The 20,593-nt window shown below is 39.0% G+C and overlaps 1 protein-coding gene across 2 annotated transcripts in view; it reads left to right on the forward strand.

The window, feature by feature from the left end:
- The window catches only part of LOC121593902 (dnaJ homolog subfamily C member 16), a 72,147-nt gene that overhangs the window by 22,227 nt on the left and 29,327 nt on the right, over positions 1 to 20,593 (forward strand). Inside the window, exon 1 of one of the 2 annotated variants that reach the window (XM_041917895.1) lies at positions 3,981 to 4,098. The exons of the other annotated variant lie outside the window; for it this stretch is intronic. Within the exon in view, the coding sequence (XP_041773829.1) occupies positions 3,985 to 4,098 (114 nt within the window). The 5' untranslated portion in view covers positions 3,981 to 3,984. Of the gene's footprint in view, positions 1 to 3,980; positions 4,099 to 20,593 lie in introns of those variants that run through there. 2 annotated transcript variants of the gene reach the window in all.

A 20,593-nucleotide genomic window follows, 5' to 3' on the forward strand; every position in this document is an offset into this window, starting at 1 on the left:
AGACTAGTCGAATGACCACGCACCCAAGCTACAACGATGAATGTACCGTTGTGTGTTCCTGTGACGTCAGAGTGCTAGAGAATGTGATCAACACATAAACATGAGAGAATGTACTATTGTCAGACCTACAATCGCAGCGGTAGACTGGGAATCTATCGTCAAACAGCAAAACCGAAGGTAGCCTAGGATCTAGCCAGGTTTTCGTAAGCACAATCGATGTATGTTTGATTCCAGCAACGATAACCAAAACTCATCGACCTTCGTGTGCATTCCCCGCACGTTTTGATCGTAAACAAAAGCTGCGGCACGAGCAGCGCGATGCGTATTGGCAGTAGAATCAAAGCAGGTAAGTGCTTGTGCAGATTGAACAGAGCTATTCGTGAAAAAATCGGTCGAGTGTAGTCTGTTGTAAGTTCGTATTGGAAGTGAGGCGAATTTGAAGCGAGCCGTCAATGAGTGTCGAATTAGGACCATCAGTGGTGTCGTTCAGCATGTGTTCTCCCAGTTGCGGTGAAGTTAGTGTTTGAAGTTGTGATGTTGATGCGTGAACCGGTGCGTGATAGACAGTGGATGTGGGTGTACGTGCCGTCGATTGGCGATCGATAACTACGGTGTTTGGTGGTGATTGGTGATGACGAATGGTGACGCTCTCGCTGACGGGATTGCAATAATTAGCCTACTTCAATACCGACAGGCCAGGTCGACGAGGCGAGTGCCGCGTCACGAAGCGACCAATTGGTCCACGGTGACGCCAGGGTATAAGCGAGATAGTCGGATCCATATTCTGTCTGTGGACGGCTGAGGATGCGCTGCTCGAAGCGGTGACGATAACGGATCGGTTCCCACGATTTCTTCCGGTAGTGTAGGCAGGGGTGGGATGCCGATTGTAGTATTTGTGTAAGCACTTGGCGACGATGGCGCAGCATAAATATTATTTTCATGATTGTTTACGTTTTTGTTGACATTGGGAGACATAGAATCCTCGATGATACGCCTCCGTTTTGTACCCGGGGCGGGACGAGGGCCGGTATTGCCTAGCTTAGGTATGGGTGCATTTTGCAGTAGAGTAAATCCGCTACGCACCTCGGTGATTAGCGATTTTTTATGCCTTCGTGGTAGATGTCATCTTTACAGCATGGATCATCATGGGCACTTCTTCTCCTGTGGACAGCTTGTACGCTGAGGTACACTGTTACTGCTTCTTTGGCCTTATTATCGCATTCGCAGTTATCTGCAGGCTTCCTCGACTTCGCGTTGGCTTCCTGGGTGACCCGTCTCCTTAGCTTCGCACTCTGACACATTTATCACACACGAACTGCACCATGACCGGGATTTAGTCACTGTGGTAACGCCGACACAACCCGACACAGTGGTACCTCATTTTGCTCTTATTACAGAGCACCATATCATTCACAGTAATAAGCCACTCACAGCCACCACAATTCAATCCGCGTTGATTCATCGCGATACTATTTTAAGCTGTTCTCCTTGCCCCTGTACGTCCTTTTTTATGACCGTAAATGAAATATCTCCTAAGCCGTCATCCATAAATTATGTAACGTAAAAATTGCAAATTTTTGACCCCCTCCCACCTAGTGTAACAAGCTGTAACGTTGGAATAAACCCCTCCTCCCCCAAATAGCGTAACAGATATACCCAACCTGCCTCAAGTGGCTTAGTTTATTGAATAAAATATTTTTTTGTGAGTTTTTCTCTTTTTAACTTTATTCTGGTACATTCACAATTTAAAAAAATATATATATTTTTTCTACCTGATTTACCCGGTTTCACACGGGATAAAATTTATGTCTCATTTTAATTGAAAATAGAAGAACATGCAATCCGAGGAGAACAAAAACAAAGGTTTCAATGATTACAATTATTTTATCCCAAAGCTTCGATTCTTCTTATCTGTCGTAATAACCGTAGGTAATTAAGATCTGCTATGGAAATCATCCGTTTGGATACCTCTGAGTTTTTATTTTACCACGGAGTTTATTAGACCCATATAGCATATACCGTATAGAGGTACTCCCCGATATATGCTATTAATACGGACTGGAGGCAATCGCGTATCTCGAATATGAGCGTAAGACGAATTTCGAGGTTTTCAGTTAAATTATAGCTAATTTTTTTATAATTTTGCTTATAGTAGTAGGTTTCAGCCTCTAAATTAGTTGTTTCATCTGATTCAACTGAAGATTCTAATTTTACCCAGATATTCCCCGATATAAGGCAATAGCGTGTCTCAAAAATTAGCGTAAGTCGATTTTCCATGTTTTCGATCAAATTATAGTTAATTTTCGTCATTCTGCTTGAAGGGGTAGGTTTTGTCCATTTAATTAGTTATTTGATCTGATTTCAAGTAAAAATTTCAATTTTGTTCTATTTAAAATGGTTTTTTAAATTCGACCACAAGGGAATTTATTTTGAGTTTGACATTTGATGTGTCAAATTAGTATAAGAACTGTCAAATTAAGAAAATCGTGTGTATCGGGTATGGCGTATATCGAGAAATACTTGTACCTTTGAAATGGTTTTTAAAACTCAACCAAAGGAATGTTATTGTGCATTTTAGTCTTAAAACCTATTCTCATGCCACCATGAGCAGTGTGCAAAGTTTCGTTGAAAATGATCCAGCCGTTTCGGAGGTTGCTCGCCACATATAATATAATCGAATCCTCAGCACTGTTTACAATGTACTAGCATCACCATCATCAGAATCGTTTTTCATTCAGCCATCTTCCTGGTCCTACATAAATATGACTATCTTGCCAGAAATGTTTCTATGGCTTTAGATATTGTATCATCATCAAATTAATTATTCTGTTTCACTTAATATGTTATGTTTAATATGTTACGCATGTCCTACAAATTACGAACAGAAGCAATAATGTTTGCAAGAGTTTCGGTTGTATTTATCACTGATGAAGAAACGGCTGACTGCATCAACTCCATATCCAATTTGTTTGAAACGAGGTTTGTAACCCCCTGTTTACACATGCCAATCGCCAGCAGCGAACCCATCGAACTCCTGTCAAAATTATATGGAGTTGAGGATACGATGGGTTCGATGGATGGGTTTTCCATCACTTGTGGGTATTCAGTAGCTCAGTTTGGAAAGGTCCGAGAGGGCTAATGAAAACACACAATTATGTTTTATTATGTTATTATTAATTTATGTTTATGTTTTATGTTTTATGTTTTATGTTTTATGTTTTATGTTTTATGTTTTATGTTTTATGTTTTATGTTTTATGTTTTATGTTTTATGTTTTATGTTTTATGTTTTATGTTTTATGTTTTATGTTTTATGTTTTATGTTTTATGTTATGTTTTATGTTTTATGTTTTATGTTTATGTTTTATGTTTATGTTTTATGTTTTATGTTTTATGTTTTATGTTTTATGTTTTATTTTTATGTTTTTTTATGTTTTATGTTTTATGTTTTATGTTTTATGTTTTATGTTTTATGTTTTATGTTTTATGTTTTATGTTTTATGTTTTATGTTTTAAAGAGTTCAAGAGTTTCAAAGAGTTCAACAACCTGGTCATGCAGATCATTGGGTAGCAGACACCAAACGTAGTCCGGGGTACAGCAATAGCCAACATTGAACGGGCACGAAGTGATCTGGCTGGCACGAACAACTGAACCCACGAGAGCAGCATAGGACATTCGATACTTCCGTTAAGAAGCCCGGTGATGAATGCCAGCAGCAAGTTTCTCTCTCTCTCTATCTCTCTCTCTTTCTTTCTCTTGTTGGCCTGCTCACGATAGGGCACGTCGATGTGACATGGCCCGGCCAACAATAATTCTCTAGGATGCTCGATCTCTGGCAGCAGCCTCCCATCCATGTAGACACCCGATTCTACTGGTCTCGCTTCACCTGGTCCAGCCATCGAGTTCGCTGTGCTCCCCTGCGCCTTATGCCGAACTGGGGATCGCTGTCGAACACCTTCTTGGTGGGGCATAAGTCCACGCTCCATGCTCGAACACACCGCCAAAGATGGTCCGGAGGATGTGCCGCTCAAACACGCCCAGAGCGTTTGCATCCTCAGCTCGGATGGTCCAGGATTAGTGTCCGTAAAGAACCACCAGGTGAATTAATGTGCGATATATCTCACATTTCGGGCGGGATTGAAGTCTTCTAGAACTCAGCAGTCGGTGAAGCCCATATCACGCACGATTCCTCTGCACAAAGCGTCTCCGGATCTCGATGTCGTTGTTCGAAGTAATGACCGTCCCAAGATAACAAAACTCCTTTACCAGCTCGAGACTGTCGCCGTCAACTAATACACTACTTCCCAGATTGTCTGAATCTCCGGCAAGCACGTACTTTGTCTTCGTCGCATTGATTCTCAATCCAATTGTATTGTATATTGTATTTAAGTCATTGGCCAAATAAGCCGCCTTATCACTGAATTAAAACTAGAACTTTAACTTTAATAACACAAAGAGCAGGTTAAACGCAGTGTACAATGTCAAGACGGATCAACAGAATCTTGTAGGTTGGTGCCAGTCAAATAAAGTGTAACGCTGATTCAATTTACGGGCCATCGCAGTCATAGGGTCGTTCTCGCTGTATGCACGTCTTGTAAGGTCAGTTCTTATTAGTCTCTAGTTACGGAACACTCTAGGAGGGACATTTATGTTGACTCTAGCCAGTAGTTCTGGCGAATCTATCTCACCGACAATAAGCTTGGACATAAACGTACATTGGGCATTACAACGTCTCTTAGCACTTGACACCTTCCAGGGCGATGTTGAAGAGCAGACAGGAGAGTCCATTACCTTGCCTCAGACCCCTGTGAGATTCGCACGATTCCGACGTCATGTTCGATATTCTCACCTTGCACTGCACCCCGTTCATGGTGGTCTCTAACAGCCGGATAAACTTCCCAGGGAAGTGGTACCGCTGCATGATGCTCCATAGCTCATTCCGGTCTGTGGTGTCGTAGGCATCCTTGAAGTCGATGAATAGGTGGTGCGTAGGGATCTCGCGCTCTCGACACTTCTGGAGGATCTGCCGTAGAGTGAAAATTTGGTCGGTGGTGGATTTGCCTCCAACAAACTCAGCTTAGTAGCTACCGACAAAATGTGTAGTAAGGGTCACAAGTCTGCAGAACAGGATCTGGGATGATGATGAGTCCCACTGCATATCCCAAAAACAGGTTTGAGCGAGCCGGAAGTATCTTACGATAATATTTTATGTTGTCATTTACTAATTTGTTAATTAATTAATTAATTCTTAATTCGATCGAGTGCCATCGAAATGTTCAACTTCTGTTTACAAAATATCTTCTTCTATAGTGGATGCACATAGTAGCAATACATATCCCATTTTCTTTTATTGCTACCCATGCTGACCAACAAAACAAGACAGCATGCAACCCTACTAGAAATTATTAACGTCCCTTTGCGAACGCGCGGGCTTAACTGTTTTTGACTCATTCTTTATTTTATTTTTTCTCATCATCATCAAAGATGACAAGTGTAGTTCATAACTTATCATGCTAAACATAAGATAAAGACACATAACATAACATATATTACATTACTTAGAAGGCTTGTTTAACATAAACAGCACATCTGCGTTTAAACTCAGCTACATTGCTCGTATCTTTTATTGTTCGCGGCATTCGATTATACAATTGCAACCCTTTGAAATACAAAGAGTTCCTTGACTGGTTTGTCTTGAGTTTAGCAGCCTTGGTGCGCTCGATCTCCGTGTACTATAATGATGTAAATCTGACCCCCTCACTATACGCTCCCCCAAGTATTGTGGTAAACCACCTTGCACCAAACGCTGTATAAAAATCGGTGTTTGGAAAACAACTCGCTATTTCACAGACATCCACTGAAGGATTTACAACATCACGAGAGAGGATTTGTATGGTGCCACTCTCAACACTATCCGCATTACTCGATTCTGTAGCCTTTGCAGTCTTTTTGTTTACCCCTGATTAGCCAAAAATAATATAGTGGCACAGAAATCAAAATGTGGTCCAATAAGTGCTTTTTACAAATCACTTTTGCTTCAAAATTTATGTCTTTATAAATTCTAATGAGTAGAATTTTACCACACTTTTTGCTACCTTGGCTGTTACCAAATCAATATGAGCATCAAACTTAAGTTTTTTACTTAGAAGTTATAATAGATTAGAAACAGAATTTCCAAATTTAGCTTTTTGTGTTCTATCACTAAGATAACTTTCAAACCATTCCCATTCCTTCCCTTGAATACCATATATGTAGCAATCTAGTTCTGGATATCGTCTCGAATGCCTTTTTAAGGTCTAGGAACACTGCCGCAATTGACATCTCTTCTTCTATCAAACTTTTCCATTTTGCAAACAACAACAACAAGATTTAGAGCAGTTTCACATGAGTGTCCCTCCCTGCATCCGGATTGCTCGCGAGCTAATAGTTGATTGGTTTCCAGAAATGTTACCAATTGTTGCATGTTCACTACCTCCAAAACTTTTTCAACATTGGTGTCCTTTCCGTTTTAAGTTGGTAGGCTGAAATTTTAGCCTGTCAGCTGTTTGCATTGTATTGCAGTTTTCGAGCAGCTATCTAAGTGGGTATAATATACAGGTGGGCTTATCCCAAGGTGAAGATTGTAAGAGTGTTTTGAGTATTGGTCAAGCCTACAGAAAGCTTGTTTGAACAAAAAAAAATCACATATCCTGTCAAAAAGTGGGCCTGATCGGGAACAAAAGTCGATAACGGAGTGGATAATTTAGTCTATCGGTTAGCAAAATCCGATCGGTTTGGCAGTGGAGTGGAATGGTGTTTGCCGCCATAGCAACGTGGTTAAAAAGTCGAGCAGTGGGATATGCAGTTGAAAACTTCATATAAAAAAACCATTTCAGTCGGATAGCCCTATCCACTGCTCCAGCACAGTTGATATAACAGTGGAAAACTTAATATTTTTTAAAAGTTAAAACCATGTTTAACAGCTCGCAAAAGAGATGTTTAATCGCTGTTTGAGTTATTTGAGATGTTTTATCACTCGATGTAGCTAAAATATTCTTTGTTAGAAAATATAAATTGACTTGTTTTTTTTTAAACAATCAAAACACATTAATTTAGGATTATAATAGTTGTCTAGTTTTATGGTTCAAGCTAAGAAATAAGAAACCAACATAAGAAATCCTTTCCTGCTAATCCTTTTCTTTTATCCAACCTTTTGTTATGGTCTTATGGCATGTTAGAATCGGTTCCGACACGTAAATACAACGAGATAGAGAAGACCCGTAGGATCACTAGGTATAAGGAAGTATAAGCAACTCATATCCGTTGGAGCGGCGAGTTCCGGTCGGAATCGTTTGCGTTGTTTTGCACCTATCGCAGGTGTTGTGCTTACTTGTACCTTCCAGACTATCCCCAAAAACAAGGGATCGCTTATGGATGGATACAGCCCGGGAATGTTCGGATTGAATTTTGAATTTGATTTTTTTTCATCCACTTAATCGAATATGAACACTTGAATAGCATCTATACTGGATCACATAGATTAAAATTTTAACGTAGTTATTTTATTTTTACCAAATCTGACGAAATCATCATCGTAGGTGTGGAAGCACACTCATTGTCGTATCAAGGACGCCAGGCTTCAGTGGACAGGCCATGTTCAACGCATGGAAACGAACAACTCAGGTGTTGTGCGAGAGGGAGGGGGGGGGGGTTGGTTTTGTATCAAATACACTTTGATTTTTTTTTTCTTGGGGGAGTGGGGGGTGTTGGTCGGGATGCCTGATATATGGTCCCCTGTAGTCTTTGAGTTCCTTCGTCCCATGGAGCCTCTATCGTTCATGGAGGCCCGCGATGAGACTACTGTACACACCATATATGCTGAATTTTATATCCACGGGGCCTCCCGCGGCCACTCAGTCCGCTTACCGTTAAATCCGCCATTGCGGAGGGGTCGAAGTAGGTTTAAATTTAAGTGGCCAGATGACTTGGAGGCGTCAGCCATTAAGACCAGGATAATGGACTGGCGAGGGCGAGAGACCGTGAGCGGTTTCAGACACTCCTTATTGCACGGAATAATTGTACCGCGTAGTTTCATTATATTTTTGCACGAGAGCGTAAAATACGGACGTTCACGGATCCAACGTTCGCGGTGGCTGGAGTTGATTAGCGCACATAGTGCATGGCACAGGACAAGGGTCAGCAAAGGTGGCAATTTCAGAAAGGATTCAAACCTCGTCCTCCAGTTCATACGATTTTGTTTCATCTAAACTCGTTCAGCCTACAGCCCGTTTTACACTTTACCCGGATTGTTTGAATAGGCCTACAGTCGGTACTGTCTAAGGCCACTTCTGGTGTGGTTTCTTCTAGATGGTCACTAAGTCAAACTTACTATTTAATTCATTTCGCAAAAGAACACCCCTAAATGTAAACAAAAGTGTTATTGACAGATAGGCAAAACCAATAGCTACTCGAATCGGAAAGAGTTATCCACCAGTGGAGAAAATTATCCACCGGTGAAAAACAAATTCCACCGGTGGATTCGAGCATATCAACCGATCGGATAAATATTAGCGATTTTCGTTGGCGATCAGGTCCAGTGATATTCAAATTTGGTTACAAAAAACATGCTATGAGACCACCTGGACTGCATACACTTTGATTCTGGATTCCATCACCAGATCTCTTTAATGCACCTTGGGATAAATGTAAACACCACCTTGTTTTGCCATTTTTCGAACAGGTACTCGAATCTAATTCTAGCTTTGAGGCTAGAATAATCTAGACTGAACCCGCTGCGCAAATTCGAGCAGTTTCCAGCGCAGGAAATGTACCAAAATCTGCGCTGGCCAGCGCAGATTTTGGCTGGTCTCCCGCGCTGGACTTCAGCGATTCCTGCGCTGGGTCGAGCAAGTTTAGCGCCATCTATTGGCGAAATGGACGAACTATTTGTGGCGGCGGAGCAAAAAAAAAAAAAAAAACGGTCAAAAAATTTAAAAATATTGGCGCCAATTTTTTCGTCCGCTTCTTCTCCCTCCCTCACCCTGCCCTGCCTCTTACTTGTACTTGCGGCGCTTCTGCCCGTGCTTTCCGCCGCCAGCTGATTGGGTGTTGTGGTGTATGCGTTGGTTCATATATGTGCATTGCGGTTGTGTATTGTTATTGGTGGGTGTTAGCATTTATTAATTTGTGTGTGACCTTGAGACGCTGTGGGAGAAGCTGGATGGGATTCAAAGTGTTATCGGTGTATTGATGGTTTATTTTATTTCGTGCCGCTGCTGATGAGACCATTCGATGCCCCTGCCAATCGAGGGTGAAGAAGCCTATTTATAACAAGCGTGTGAGAACGTCTAACACTATTCTAATATTTTTTTATTTGAACATGTTTGGTGCTTCAACGACCTTCTAAGCATTATGTAGCACAGTGTATAGTGGTTATAATTTATTTTTTAATTTGCCGTAATCTGTCTCGAGTTTTTGGGTCTCGACACACACACACACGCACACAGCGCGGGGAAAGTGACCGTTCACTCTATCATGTCGCGATTCCCCACCCCGCCCGGCGCTAGGGATGAGGATGCGATACCCTTACCCGGGTGTGCACTGCTATGTTAAGTTCTTTTTATTATTATTATTATATTTATTATTATTGGCGTAATAGCCAACGCGATCATGCCGGCCTTTTCAGGACTTGAGTACCACGTAGTCGGAGCCGGTGACTAACCCCTTGCAACGGCGAACGGTACATACGCGATTAGAACCCACGACGGGCATGCAGATGTGCGGAATGATGACGGTGCCACGGGCCCGCTCCTATCCAGTGTGCAACTTGCATACTGCCACACTGTCTCCTGCCCGGTGCATACGCAGCAGGCAGGGGGAAGGATGCACCTCCACGATAAAAAAAACACCGTCATGAACCAGCGGCGGATCTAACGGTAGGCGGACTAGGCGGTCACCGAAGATCTCTAGTCTGTGATATGCCGTATGTCTACAAGTAATAGCGACAAAGGCCCCCGGAAAGATGATCGTAGGGGTCCCATGGCCACCCCCCCTCCCCCCCATCCGCCGGCAATTTAAGTATACCGTTCAATCTTCCAACAGCTGTGTGCCAGTACCCCTGCTCCCGGTCATGAACACCTTCCTTTCTTTGACCTATGGATCATAACATTCCGGAAGAGCATAGATTCGGCGACAGTTTTGCATACACACGCACACTCACAACCATGCGCAGGATGCTTAGCATATCTAAGTAATCCACAACAGGCGAAAGCAAAATCTTAGTGCTATGCTTACTGCTTAACACGTTCAGCACGATGGCAGGCCCCAGGGACTGCCAGTGAACTTTCCAGTATACCGGTTCCACAATCAGCTTGCGTTCTAGATGCCGGCGGAACGGTAAGCTCATGAAAATCAGCGCCGGACTGAACGTGTGAATGCGGATTAGGATTCTGCGCGTTGCACAGCAAACCCTCCTGCGTAAACTAGCGATTCCTTAGTCATTTTTATATTGCAGTGTTTGAACTCATTGCGATTTTTTGGTTTGATTTGTGAAAATGCAACTTCATCGCCGCAATGTTTGTTAACGGCATTTTTAGGCGCCACAACAGCTCGCGAGCATTGACCACACGCGAGAAAGAGATGGCGCTATGGAGGGAAAAAGCACGGCGACGGCTGACAGCGATTGGCCATCTGACGCACCAACACATCCAAACCTTCGGCAGCGCGCTCAGGCGAGGGGTATGAGGTGGAGCCAGGGACGGGTAGCTCGACGAGCTGCTTGACAAATTTGCCGTTGGAGAGAAAAGGAAGGCATGATAAAATTCTCAGAACTCCATGATTTCTTCCGTCGCTTTGCGCAGCGGGAAAATTGCAGGCTAGTTTTGTGTAGGGTTTTGTATGGAGTGTTTACATGATTTCAGCCTCCAACTGTCAAACTCCATACAAAAAACAGACTAGAATCGTGAAGGACCCCCATGACAGGAATAATACTGGTTTTTAACATGCTTAACTGTAAGATTCTTGTTCAATGTATGTTTAAATTTCAAATAATTAATCTCTTAGCCCAATATTAGTTGAATAACGATTTTAAATCAAAAACAAGTTGTCAAGTGACTGATTCATTCCAATCTTTACGCTTAATGAACGACAGCCAGCCAGATAGATGAAAATGATTCTTCTGCACGCTGCACGGTAATGATTCTCCGTTCGGACGCTCTCCCTATACAGTCATACAGGAAATACAGGGGACAGAGGATGATTGATATATTACGCATGTCTTACAAATTACGAACAAAATCGGTACTGTTTGTAGGAGTGTGTGTGGCATTTTCAATGTATGTATACAATGACGACCAATGATCAACTATGAGGAAAAAAGGCAAGGAGCATTTACTCCATGTACAGTTTATTTGAAATGAATTGTGTTTGAAAGGAATTGGATTGGTGTCACACCTGTTTGCAGCGTTACAGTTGAATTTCGTGCCATTTGCTTCGAATCGCGTGTCTTTACCCGCGAATCGCATGCTACTATGTTCAAATGCCTGCTTGTACAATCGAATGCTTGCCACTGCAGTCGTCACAGAAACGGAATGCAACGTTACTGTGACGTTCCTTTGTCATTTTTTTCTGACCGTCCGTCCGTGGTAACCAAACTCCGTTGTGGGTTCAATCCTCGTATGAACCGGCCCCCCAGCAATGACGCTAGGATGACGCCTAGATATGTGAAATAGAATAACTATGTAATAAACTGCTATCTTGTTTCATTTCAAAAACTGCTACCTTGCACTCGTCTTTTGTTGTTCATCTCTCCTGAAGTTGGGTCGTGTCGAATTTAACGGTGGATTTAGTGGGCGATTTCAATTACGCTCCGTACTCGTCAAGGCGATAACTGATAATTTTTGTCCCCTTTAGTAATTTTAAGGTTACCCACTCACATATCACCTGTACATTAACATTTTGCATTTTGGTTTGGGGCATTTCCTTCATTCCGCCCGGTTGACTGTGTTCCCACCCTGATACGCGCAGGTTGAGCTGGAGTCGCTTCTGCAGTCCGATCGTTGCTCCTTTGTTTTCACGAGATTCGCACTAACCCATCCATTCTTCACTAGCGCGATGGATGAGTAAAAAAAAATCCTGTAAAATCCTGTAAACCCTGAAATTTCCTGTATCTAGTCGTGAGGTGCATCATCAGCGTCGTGCGCTGTTGTTACAACAACATAATGTATCGCTGTTGTTTCACCAGAATTCTGTTCTTCGCAGATTTGTATGCTTTCTCCAGTGGCTGGTTGGTCTATGATTTCCGATAACCCTTTTTTAAGGTTGGGTGATGACATCTGTAAATCAACAACTGATAGCATATGCAAAATATCTTTGTCACGGGTAAAGTCTTTACCCGTTAGTGTCTTGATACACTTACTCAGTATTTTTAAAGCTTTTATGTATTTACTTATTTATTTATTTATTTATTTATTCATTTATTTCTATAATTCTTGTCCGCCAATGATGGCCTCACAAGATATCGTAAATTCTTATGTATTTATGTAGCGCAGACCTTCACTAATACTTGAAATGGATGTATGGAAATCAACTCCTGCATAGAATAGATTAAAACTACGTACCATTGCTGATATCGGTTCATTTCCCGCATTATTAGTGTTATGCCTATCTACATACAAAAGGGACGATGAACGAGGACTAGAGCGATAATCGTGTATGTTCACTTTAAGCGAGGTGCGTCAATTTCTCCTTTTATCAGTTTGGTCATTAAGATTGATTTAGCCTTTTCACGGCGCTTCTCTAAGGATTCTTCACCTAACAATAAGCATCTTGTCATAGGGTAGCTTGGCATTATTTGACCATCTAAGCACTTTAATCGTGAAACGAGTCATTTTCCTTTGAACACTTTCAATGCGTTTGATACAGCAGTCGGTATGTGGACACCACACAAATGATCCATATTCTAAAATAGATCTGATTAGACTGTTAAACAGTGTTTTGATACACTGTAAAATCGATTAAATTGTAGTCACTTCGATTTGGCGTCCTGATTCGTTCACTTTTTATTCTGTTCTAATGGCAGCTGTCAAAAATAACCTAATGCTAATATACACGTACCGTGACATCAAGTAGCGTTTACACGTATATACATTTTCCAAACTTTTACAACACAAAGGATCATTTGACTCTTATGTCATTTTCCGTACTAAACCTAGAGTCCTATTGGCTCTGCTAACAATGTCTTTTATGTGTTTTGTAAAAGTTAATTTATGAACTAGTAAGATACCAAGATCGCGAATTCTATCTACACGGTTGATCGTTTGTCCATCTATTTCATAATTATAATATAATCGAAGCCCTGACAATAAGTGTGCTTAAAAGCCTAGCCTGTCGAGTTTGCTATCAGTATATCAATGGATACACTGTCGAAGGCAGTTTTTAGATCAGTATATATGCAGTCTATTTGGATGCCTTTGCTAATATTACTCGTACATTCCGAGCCAAATTCAATTAGATTTGTGGATGTCGAGCGATTAGGCATAAAGGCATGCTGCGCAATTGCAATATAGTTTTTTAAAGGCCCTATCAATGCACTGTGTACAATTATTTCAATCAATTTTGCACATGCTGTAAGAGAGGTGACATATCTGTAATTACTTGACGAGATTATTGCAACGTTTTAGTACCACAGATGGAAAACTATCAGGGCCTGGACAAAATGACAGTTTTAGTTTGCATAATGCAGCTGACATAGATTCTTCGTCAACATTGATGGTATGAACATCGACAACATTATGGGGAGTATTTTTTTAAGTTTAATTAATCTAAGTTGCATTAAATATTTGACTATCATAAACGTCATGAAAGAGAGATGCAAATGTTTTTGCTATGTCATGTTCACAATATATTTCACCTTTATATCTGATTTGCTTCAGTACTTGATTTTCAGCTTTCCTATTCTTGGCATACACCCAAACTCTTATTGTTGTCGTTTATTAATTGTCGTTTTTTCATCAGTATATTGCTCATATTAAACTTCAGGAAATATAAAGAATGCATATGTTAATAGTTTAAGATCAATTGTAGCCAAATTAGATCCACAAACGAGCACACGATTGAAAATCAGATCAGATCAGATCAGATTGGATATTATATTGTTGAATAATTCACCAATAACTTTTATTCAGTATTTATGACAAGTATTCATCTTTCCCGTAATGCCCGTCTAATATAGATAGAGATTTTTGAAAACGCTTTATGAAATAATAATTAGGAATTAAAGTATCGACAACCGACACACGAAGTAAAGTAAACCGGGTGTTCGGTTTTAGATCATTTTGAATTTGTTGATCGGGGAACGGTGAACGAGATTTTATGCTTAGGAGGATATAAAAAAATCGGTATCAGAGCATCCTATACCACTTCTGGAAATTTTGGAAACATTAATAATAATATATAATAATGAATAAAGATAAAGAATATATATAAGAATATATATATATATATATATATATATATATATATATATATATATATATATATATATATATATATATATATATATATATATATATATATATATATATATATATATATATATATATATATATCGGGGCGACTATGGGCTTCGAACGACGAGATCCGTTCGCCGCGGTTGTTAGAAGGCGCTCACTTGGCGCTCAGTTTTAAAATAACGTACCATTGAGAGACCGTATGAAGCGCGTGAAAGAATGAGTTCTACCTGCCGGGGTCGAACGTTCCCGTTTGTATGGGGAGAAATCCGCGAGGTTTTGCGTTGCGGATTTGAAACGAATGTTGTTTTCAATGTAAAGTTTTGCTTTAAATTTTGCTTTAAATGATTGAAGTAAATTGAACTTAGAGGTATGTAACATTTTGAAGCCGGTCTCATGGTACAGTCGTCAACTCGTACGACTTAACAACATGCCCGTCATGGGTTCAAGCCCCAAATAGACCGTGCCGCCATACGTAGGACTGACTATCCTGCTATGGGGGGAAATCAATAAGTCACTGAAAGCCAACCCCACAAGTGTGTTGGCAGGCCTTGACCGGCATCGGTTGTTGAGCCAAAGAAGAAGAAGAAGAAGAACATTTGAAAATGTTTTGTGATCTATTTCCAATACAAAAACATTTTGATCAGTTTTGAAAATGTATATAAAAAAACATAAAATATATCGGAATATAAATATACATACATACATATAGATATATACATATCTATAATAATATAGTTATATAAATAATTTATATATATATATATATATATATATATATATATATATATATATATATATATATATATATATATATATATATATATATCTATATATATATATATATATATATATATAAAGTACATATATAAAAAGTAAAGTACATAAAGTATTATGCAATAACATAATAATATATATAAAAAATAATTTTTTTCGCATAAATTTGTAACACTGCTGAAAACTTTATAGAAAAATATTGCATAACATTTTCACCATGTAAATAACGTTTATAACTCTTTAAAATAAAATCAATCAGTATTTTTATACATTTTAGAAAGTAAATCCAATCATGCGTCGGTCCTAAATTTGAACTAAGTTCAATCAAAATTTCAAGATAGTGAGTAAAGCTGCCTTATAATTGATAACAAATCATCCAATAATGATGTAACGAATGAAATCCAATACCAACGGCAAAAAAGATAAAAATTCAAAACTTTACCATCCTTGAATCGTAGATATAAACGTCTTTAAATGATTGACAGTTGTATCTCATGATTCTCATTCTCTCATGAGCGTCGAACGGATTTCGTCGTTCGAAGCCGGTACTCGCCCCGTATATATATATATATATATATATATATATATATATATATATATATATATATATATATATATATATATATATATATATATATATATATATATATATATATATATTATAATATATATATATATATATATATATATATATATATATATATATATATATATATATATATATATATATATATATATATATATGAAGTATGTTTGTTAATCTGGTCTATCTGGACTAAATACAGTCTGTTCCCGAGTTACGTGGTTTGTTCGTTCCCGAGGAATCTGCGTAACTCGAATATCCGCGTAAGTCGAATTGCGCGGTTTTCGACCAAAATACAATAGTTTACTCGGTATTTTTTAAATTAAATTTAATACTTTTATACACTTTATCATTTAGGGTAAATGTACCTATAGTGGTGCTAGTACCAATAGTGGTGGTATTGCACTAAAATGTGGTTCATATGGCAAATTAAAAGTAATTAAGTTATTTACGTTAGTGTGAAATGTTCTTTAGCCTTTTACAAAGGGTTTTAAAGTTAAATGGGGCCATTCCGTTACTGAGTGACCGAAAAATCCATTATTTTGTGAATTGTGTCAACATTTTTCCAAAATCCTTAGGATTTCATAACGATACTCATATTTTTGTTAACGTTCTAAATAGTGATGGGTCAAGTAGCACAGTGCTACCACACACGCACAGCACATCAATATGCGCGAGCAGACTTGCACACTAATCAAAATTGTGGTACCACTTTTGTGCAACCGCACAATTTTGTGCAACCGCACAATTTTGTGCAACCGCACAATTTTGTGCAACCGCACGATTTTGTGCAACCGCACAATTTTGTGCTATAGCACAATTTTGTGGTACCGCACAATTTTGTGCTGTAGCACAATTTTGTGCTATAGCACAATTTTGTGCTATAGCATAATTTTGTGTGCGCACTATTTTGTGCTCTAGCACAATTTTGTGCGCGAACTATTTTGTACTATAGCATAATTTTGTGTGCAAGCAATTTTGCGGTAGAGCACAATTTTGTAGTAGAGCACAATTTTATGATAGAGCACAATTTTGTGGAGGAGGACAATATTGTGGTAGAGCACAGTTTTGAGCTATAGCACAATTTTTTGTGTGCACAGTTTTGCGCAACTGTAGTAAGTGTGTTACCACATTGAATGTGAGGTTCTACATTCTCGTGCTACGTCGGTTTGGTTCTGCAGACAGTTTTTGTGATGCTCTTTTTTCAATTGAACCCAATTGTTGGGTTAGGTACGAAAAATGTGCTGCACATAAACAGTATACTACGCACAGTTTTGGTTTCTTCTGTTGTTTAGAATTGTTAAAATATTAAGAATTTGAATATAAAATACAACATTTATTCACTTTGGCTAAATGAAATCACCTCCATCAAATCGATGACATCAAACATCATGTTACTGCTGTTGTTGTATGTTTTATTCTTCTTCTTCTTCTATTTGGCGTAGCGTCCTACGCGAACTTTCCGGCTTATACAGGCTTTCGAGACTTTATTCATTATCACGCAGCTGGATAGTCAGTCCTTGCTACGGGGTAACGGTTCATTTGAAGCTTGAACCCATGACAGGCATTTTATTAAGTCGTTCGAGTGAACTACGGGAGCGCCCCTAAGTGATAATCATTTCACTTAGCTATAGCACAAAATAGTGCGCGCACAAAATTGTGCTATAGTACAAAATTGTGCTATAGTGCAAAATTGTGCGGTACCACAAAATTGTGCGGTTGCGCAAAATCGTTCGGTTGCACAAAATCGTGCGGTTGCACAAAATTGTGCGGTTGTACAAAATTGTGCGGTTGCACAAAATTGTGCGATTGCACAAAATCGTGCGGTTGCACAAAATCGTGCGGTTGCACAAAATTGTGCGGTTGCACAAAATTGTGCGGTTGCACAAAATTGTGCGGTTGCACAAAATTGTGCGGATACACAAAAGTGGTACCACCAAAACACCGCACACTTAATTGTGTGTGGTAGCACCGCACCACACAGTAAAAAGTGCTACTTGACCCATCACTAGTTCTAAATGACCACATAACAACGCAATCATTAGTTTTTCAACATAATTGTTATCAAATGATATTATTTTATTCAAACTTGTTGGCTTTTGATAATATTTACGTATTTTTAAGTGTTTTTTACGATAATGTTACAGGCACACAAAACAGGCATGTTCCTATAGTGGTTATAGTTATAAAATCAATAAAAACAGGTCGTTTTAGATTTTTTGAGAATATTTTTGACATTTCGTACTGTTTTCACTAAAATAAGCAACAAAGATGAGTTTTCTGTTAGTAATTTACCTAACAAATGCCGAAATTCGCTTATTCTACTGAGTGAAAAATCGACTTCCAATCAAGCTAACTCTTCTGGGTATGGGTTGAGGACAGGTGTGATGCAGTACTTTAGTCAAGAGTTTCATCGATCATATTTATACATTTTTTACGATCAAATTACGAAAGATATCATTATTATCGCAGTAAACCTTGCTATTCACACGAAAACAGCTTCAAAACTAAGTTATATTGATATTATACACTGTTTTTAAGGCATCTTTGTTTACCACCACTATAGGAACACAATAAGACGACTATAGGAACCATACCACCATTATAGGTACAACGAAGCAGTCACAAAAATATGTATTTTTTCGTAAATTTGATGTGTTTCCTGATGAAAATGATTGTGATTGCGAAGATAAAACATATTTCAATTGCTTTGTGTTAAAATATTCAGAATTGTCCTTCCTGACACTTTAAATCCATTAAAACACATCGGTACCTCTACAAATTGCACCACTATTGGTACATTTACCCTATTTGATACGATTTGTGCAGAATATCTGATATTTTTGCTTGTAAGTTGATCAGCAAAAATGGCATTCATACTGCATTGGACAATTCTTGCAGCAAATTGTATTGAATTGACATTTGATCTATCAAATTTGGAAAACCGCGTATCTCCGAATCCGCGTAAGTCGAGAACCGTGTAACTCGGGAACAGACTGTACAGGGTTTTCGAGCATTATATTTGTAGGATTTTAGATTTGTGCAGGCATATAATAGACTCTTTTAGCGAGATATAGAATTGTCCGGAAGTAGGCGTTGACATGTTCAGCGATTCTGTAGTGCTGTCATTTGTTTTGTTTACACCTTGTGCCGCAGCGTTTAATATTTCATTCTTAAAAATACAACAAGTAGCAAATAATCATTTTCTAAGCTGTTTAATACATAAATTAGTTGAAAAGGCATATTTTTTCGAAAATCGTTTGTTTACCTCCTGATAAGAATGATGCAAGCTGCAGTCTAAGGGGTACGAAAGTGACAGCTCTACAGAATCGCTGAACGTGTCAACGCCTACTTCCGAACAATTCTATATCTCGATGAAAGAGTCTATTACATGCCTGAACAAATCTACAACACGTTGAACATGTCAACGCCTACTTGCGAACAATTCTATATCTCGATGAAAGAGTCTATTATATACCTGAACAAATCTACATCTCGCTGAACATGTCTATATAATCCTCGAAAACCCTGTATGTTCAAATTTTAGTCCGATCGTCTGGCTATTCGAAGTGATGGTGAACAAAATACCCCTCTCGCTGCGGAAGGCAGACTTCATCGTCTTTTCACAGTTGTCCGTCCCCCGGTACGGACCCCTGCCCGTAACGCATATTCGCCGCATTATTGTTTTCGCCGCTCAGTGATTTTAACCTTTCACCTCAACAATTATCTATAGGGACTGACTATCCTACGCAGTGTTGTTAATTGTCGACATTTTTTTATGATATTCGCAGTAAGCGGGTGTCAAAATCATTTTTTATTATGATATTCATGGTTAGCATGACACGACTTTCCAAAAGCGACAATCATTTGTGCAATAACAATCAATGCTTTTGCGATGATATGATTGCAAAAAATGTAGAATGAATGTCATTTGACATTTGTCATGAGACGCCAGAACTGCTTAATCGTGCATTTATCGATACTAAGGCATTAGACCACTTGATATTTTTACTCAGTCAACCAGGAAAATGGTGTTATCTTACAGAAGTATAGAAATTCACGCGAAAACACGAAAAAGGACCCATTTTCGATGAAGATCTAGTTAACTTAAGGTACGGCAAAATCAAAAAGTCAAATGATTGTAGCAGAAAAATATCATCGTGTCAAATGATATTTTTTTCCGTGATTGTCGAATGAATGCTTGGATCTAGAATGCGATGCTTCAAAAAGTATCATTTTGTAAAATTTTATGTCGACGACTATCACCGTTCGCAACACTGGTGCTACGTATGGGGGCATAGTTCATTGCATGTTGTTAAGTCGTACGATCAGAGCACATTATAAATTACAATAAAGAAAAACACTGAAATTCATCGAAAATTTCAAATAAATTCATTAAACGAACATGAAGTTTATAGTCAAAACTAATTATCCGGGCTAAGTTGAGTCCTGTTGAGCTCAGATAAACGGCGTTCCATTGTATACAGTAATGGGTATTCAAAATCGGACACTTTAACAAAATGCACATTGAAGTCCGGCGGCTCTTCCTACTTTGCGATCCATACATCAATGTCCTAGAATTTAAATCGTCATGAAAACTGTTCAGTAGGTTTCTTTTATTACCTTTCTTTACAGGGTTTCGAATCATATAAGGGAATAGTTCAATCACTTAGGGGAATGTGGCAAATCGGTAGGGGAATATTGCATGCAAGCTGTGGATGTTTGCAATCTTTAGGGGAGTTTTGCA

The sequence above is a fragment of the Anopheles merus genome, chromosome X (assembly GCF_017562075.2).
Source record: "Anopheles merus strain MAF chromosome X, AmerM5.1, whole genome shotgun sequence".
Taxonomy (NCBI): Eukaryota; Metazoa; Arthropoda; class Insecta; order Diptera; family Culicidae; genus Anopheles; species Anopheles merus.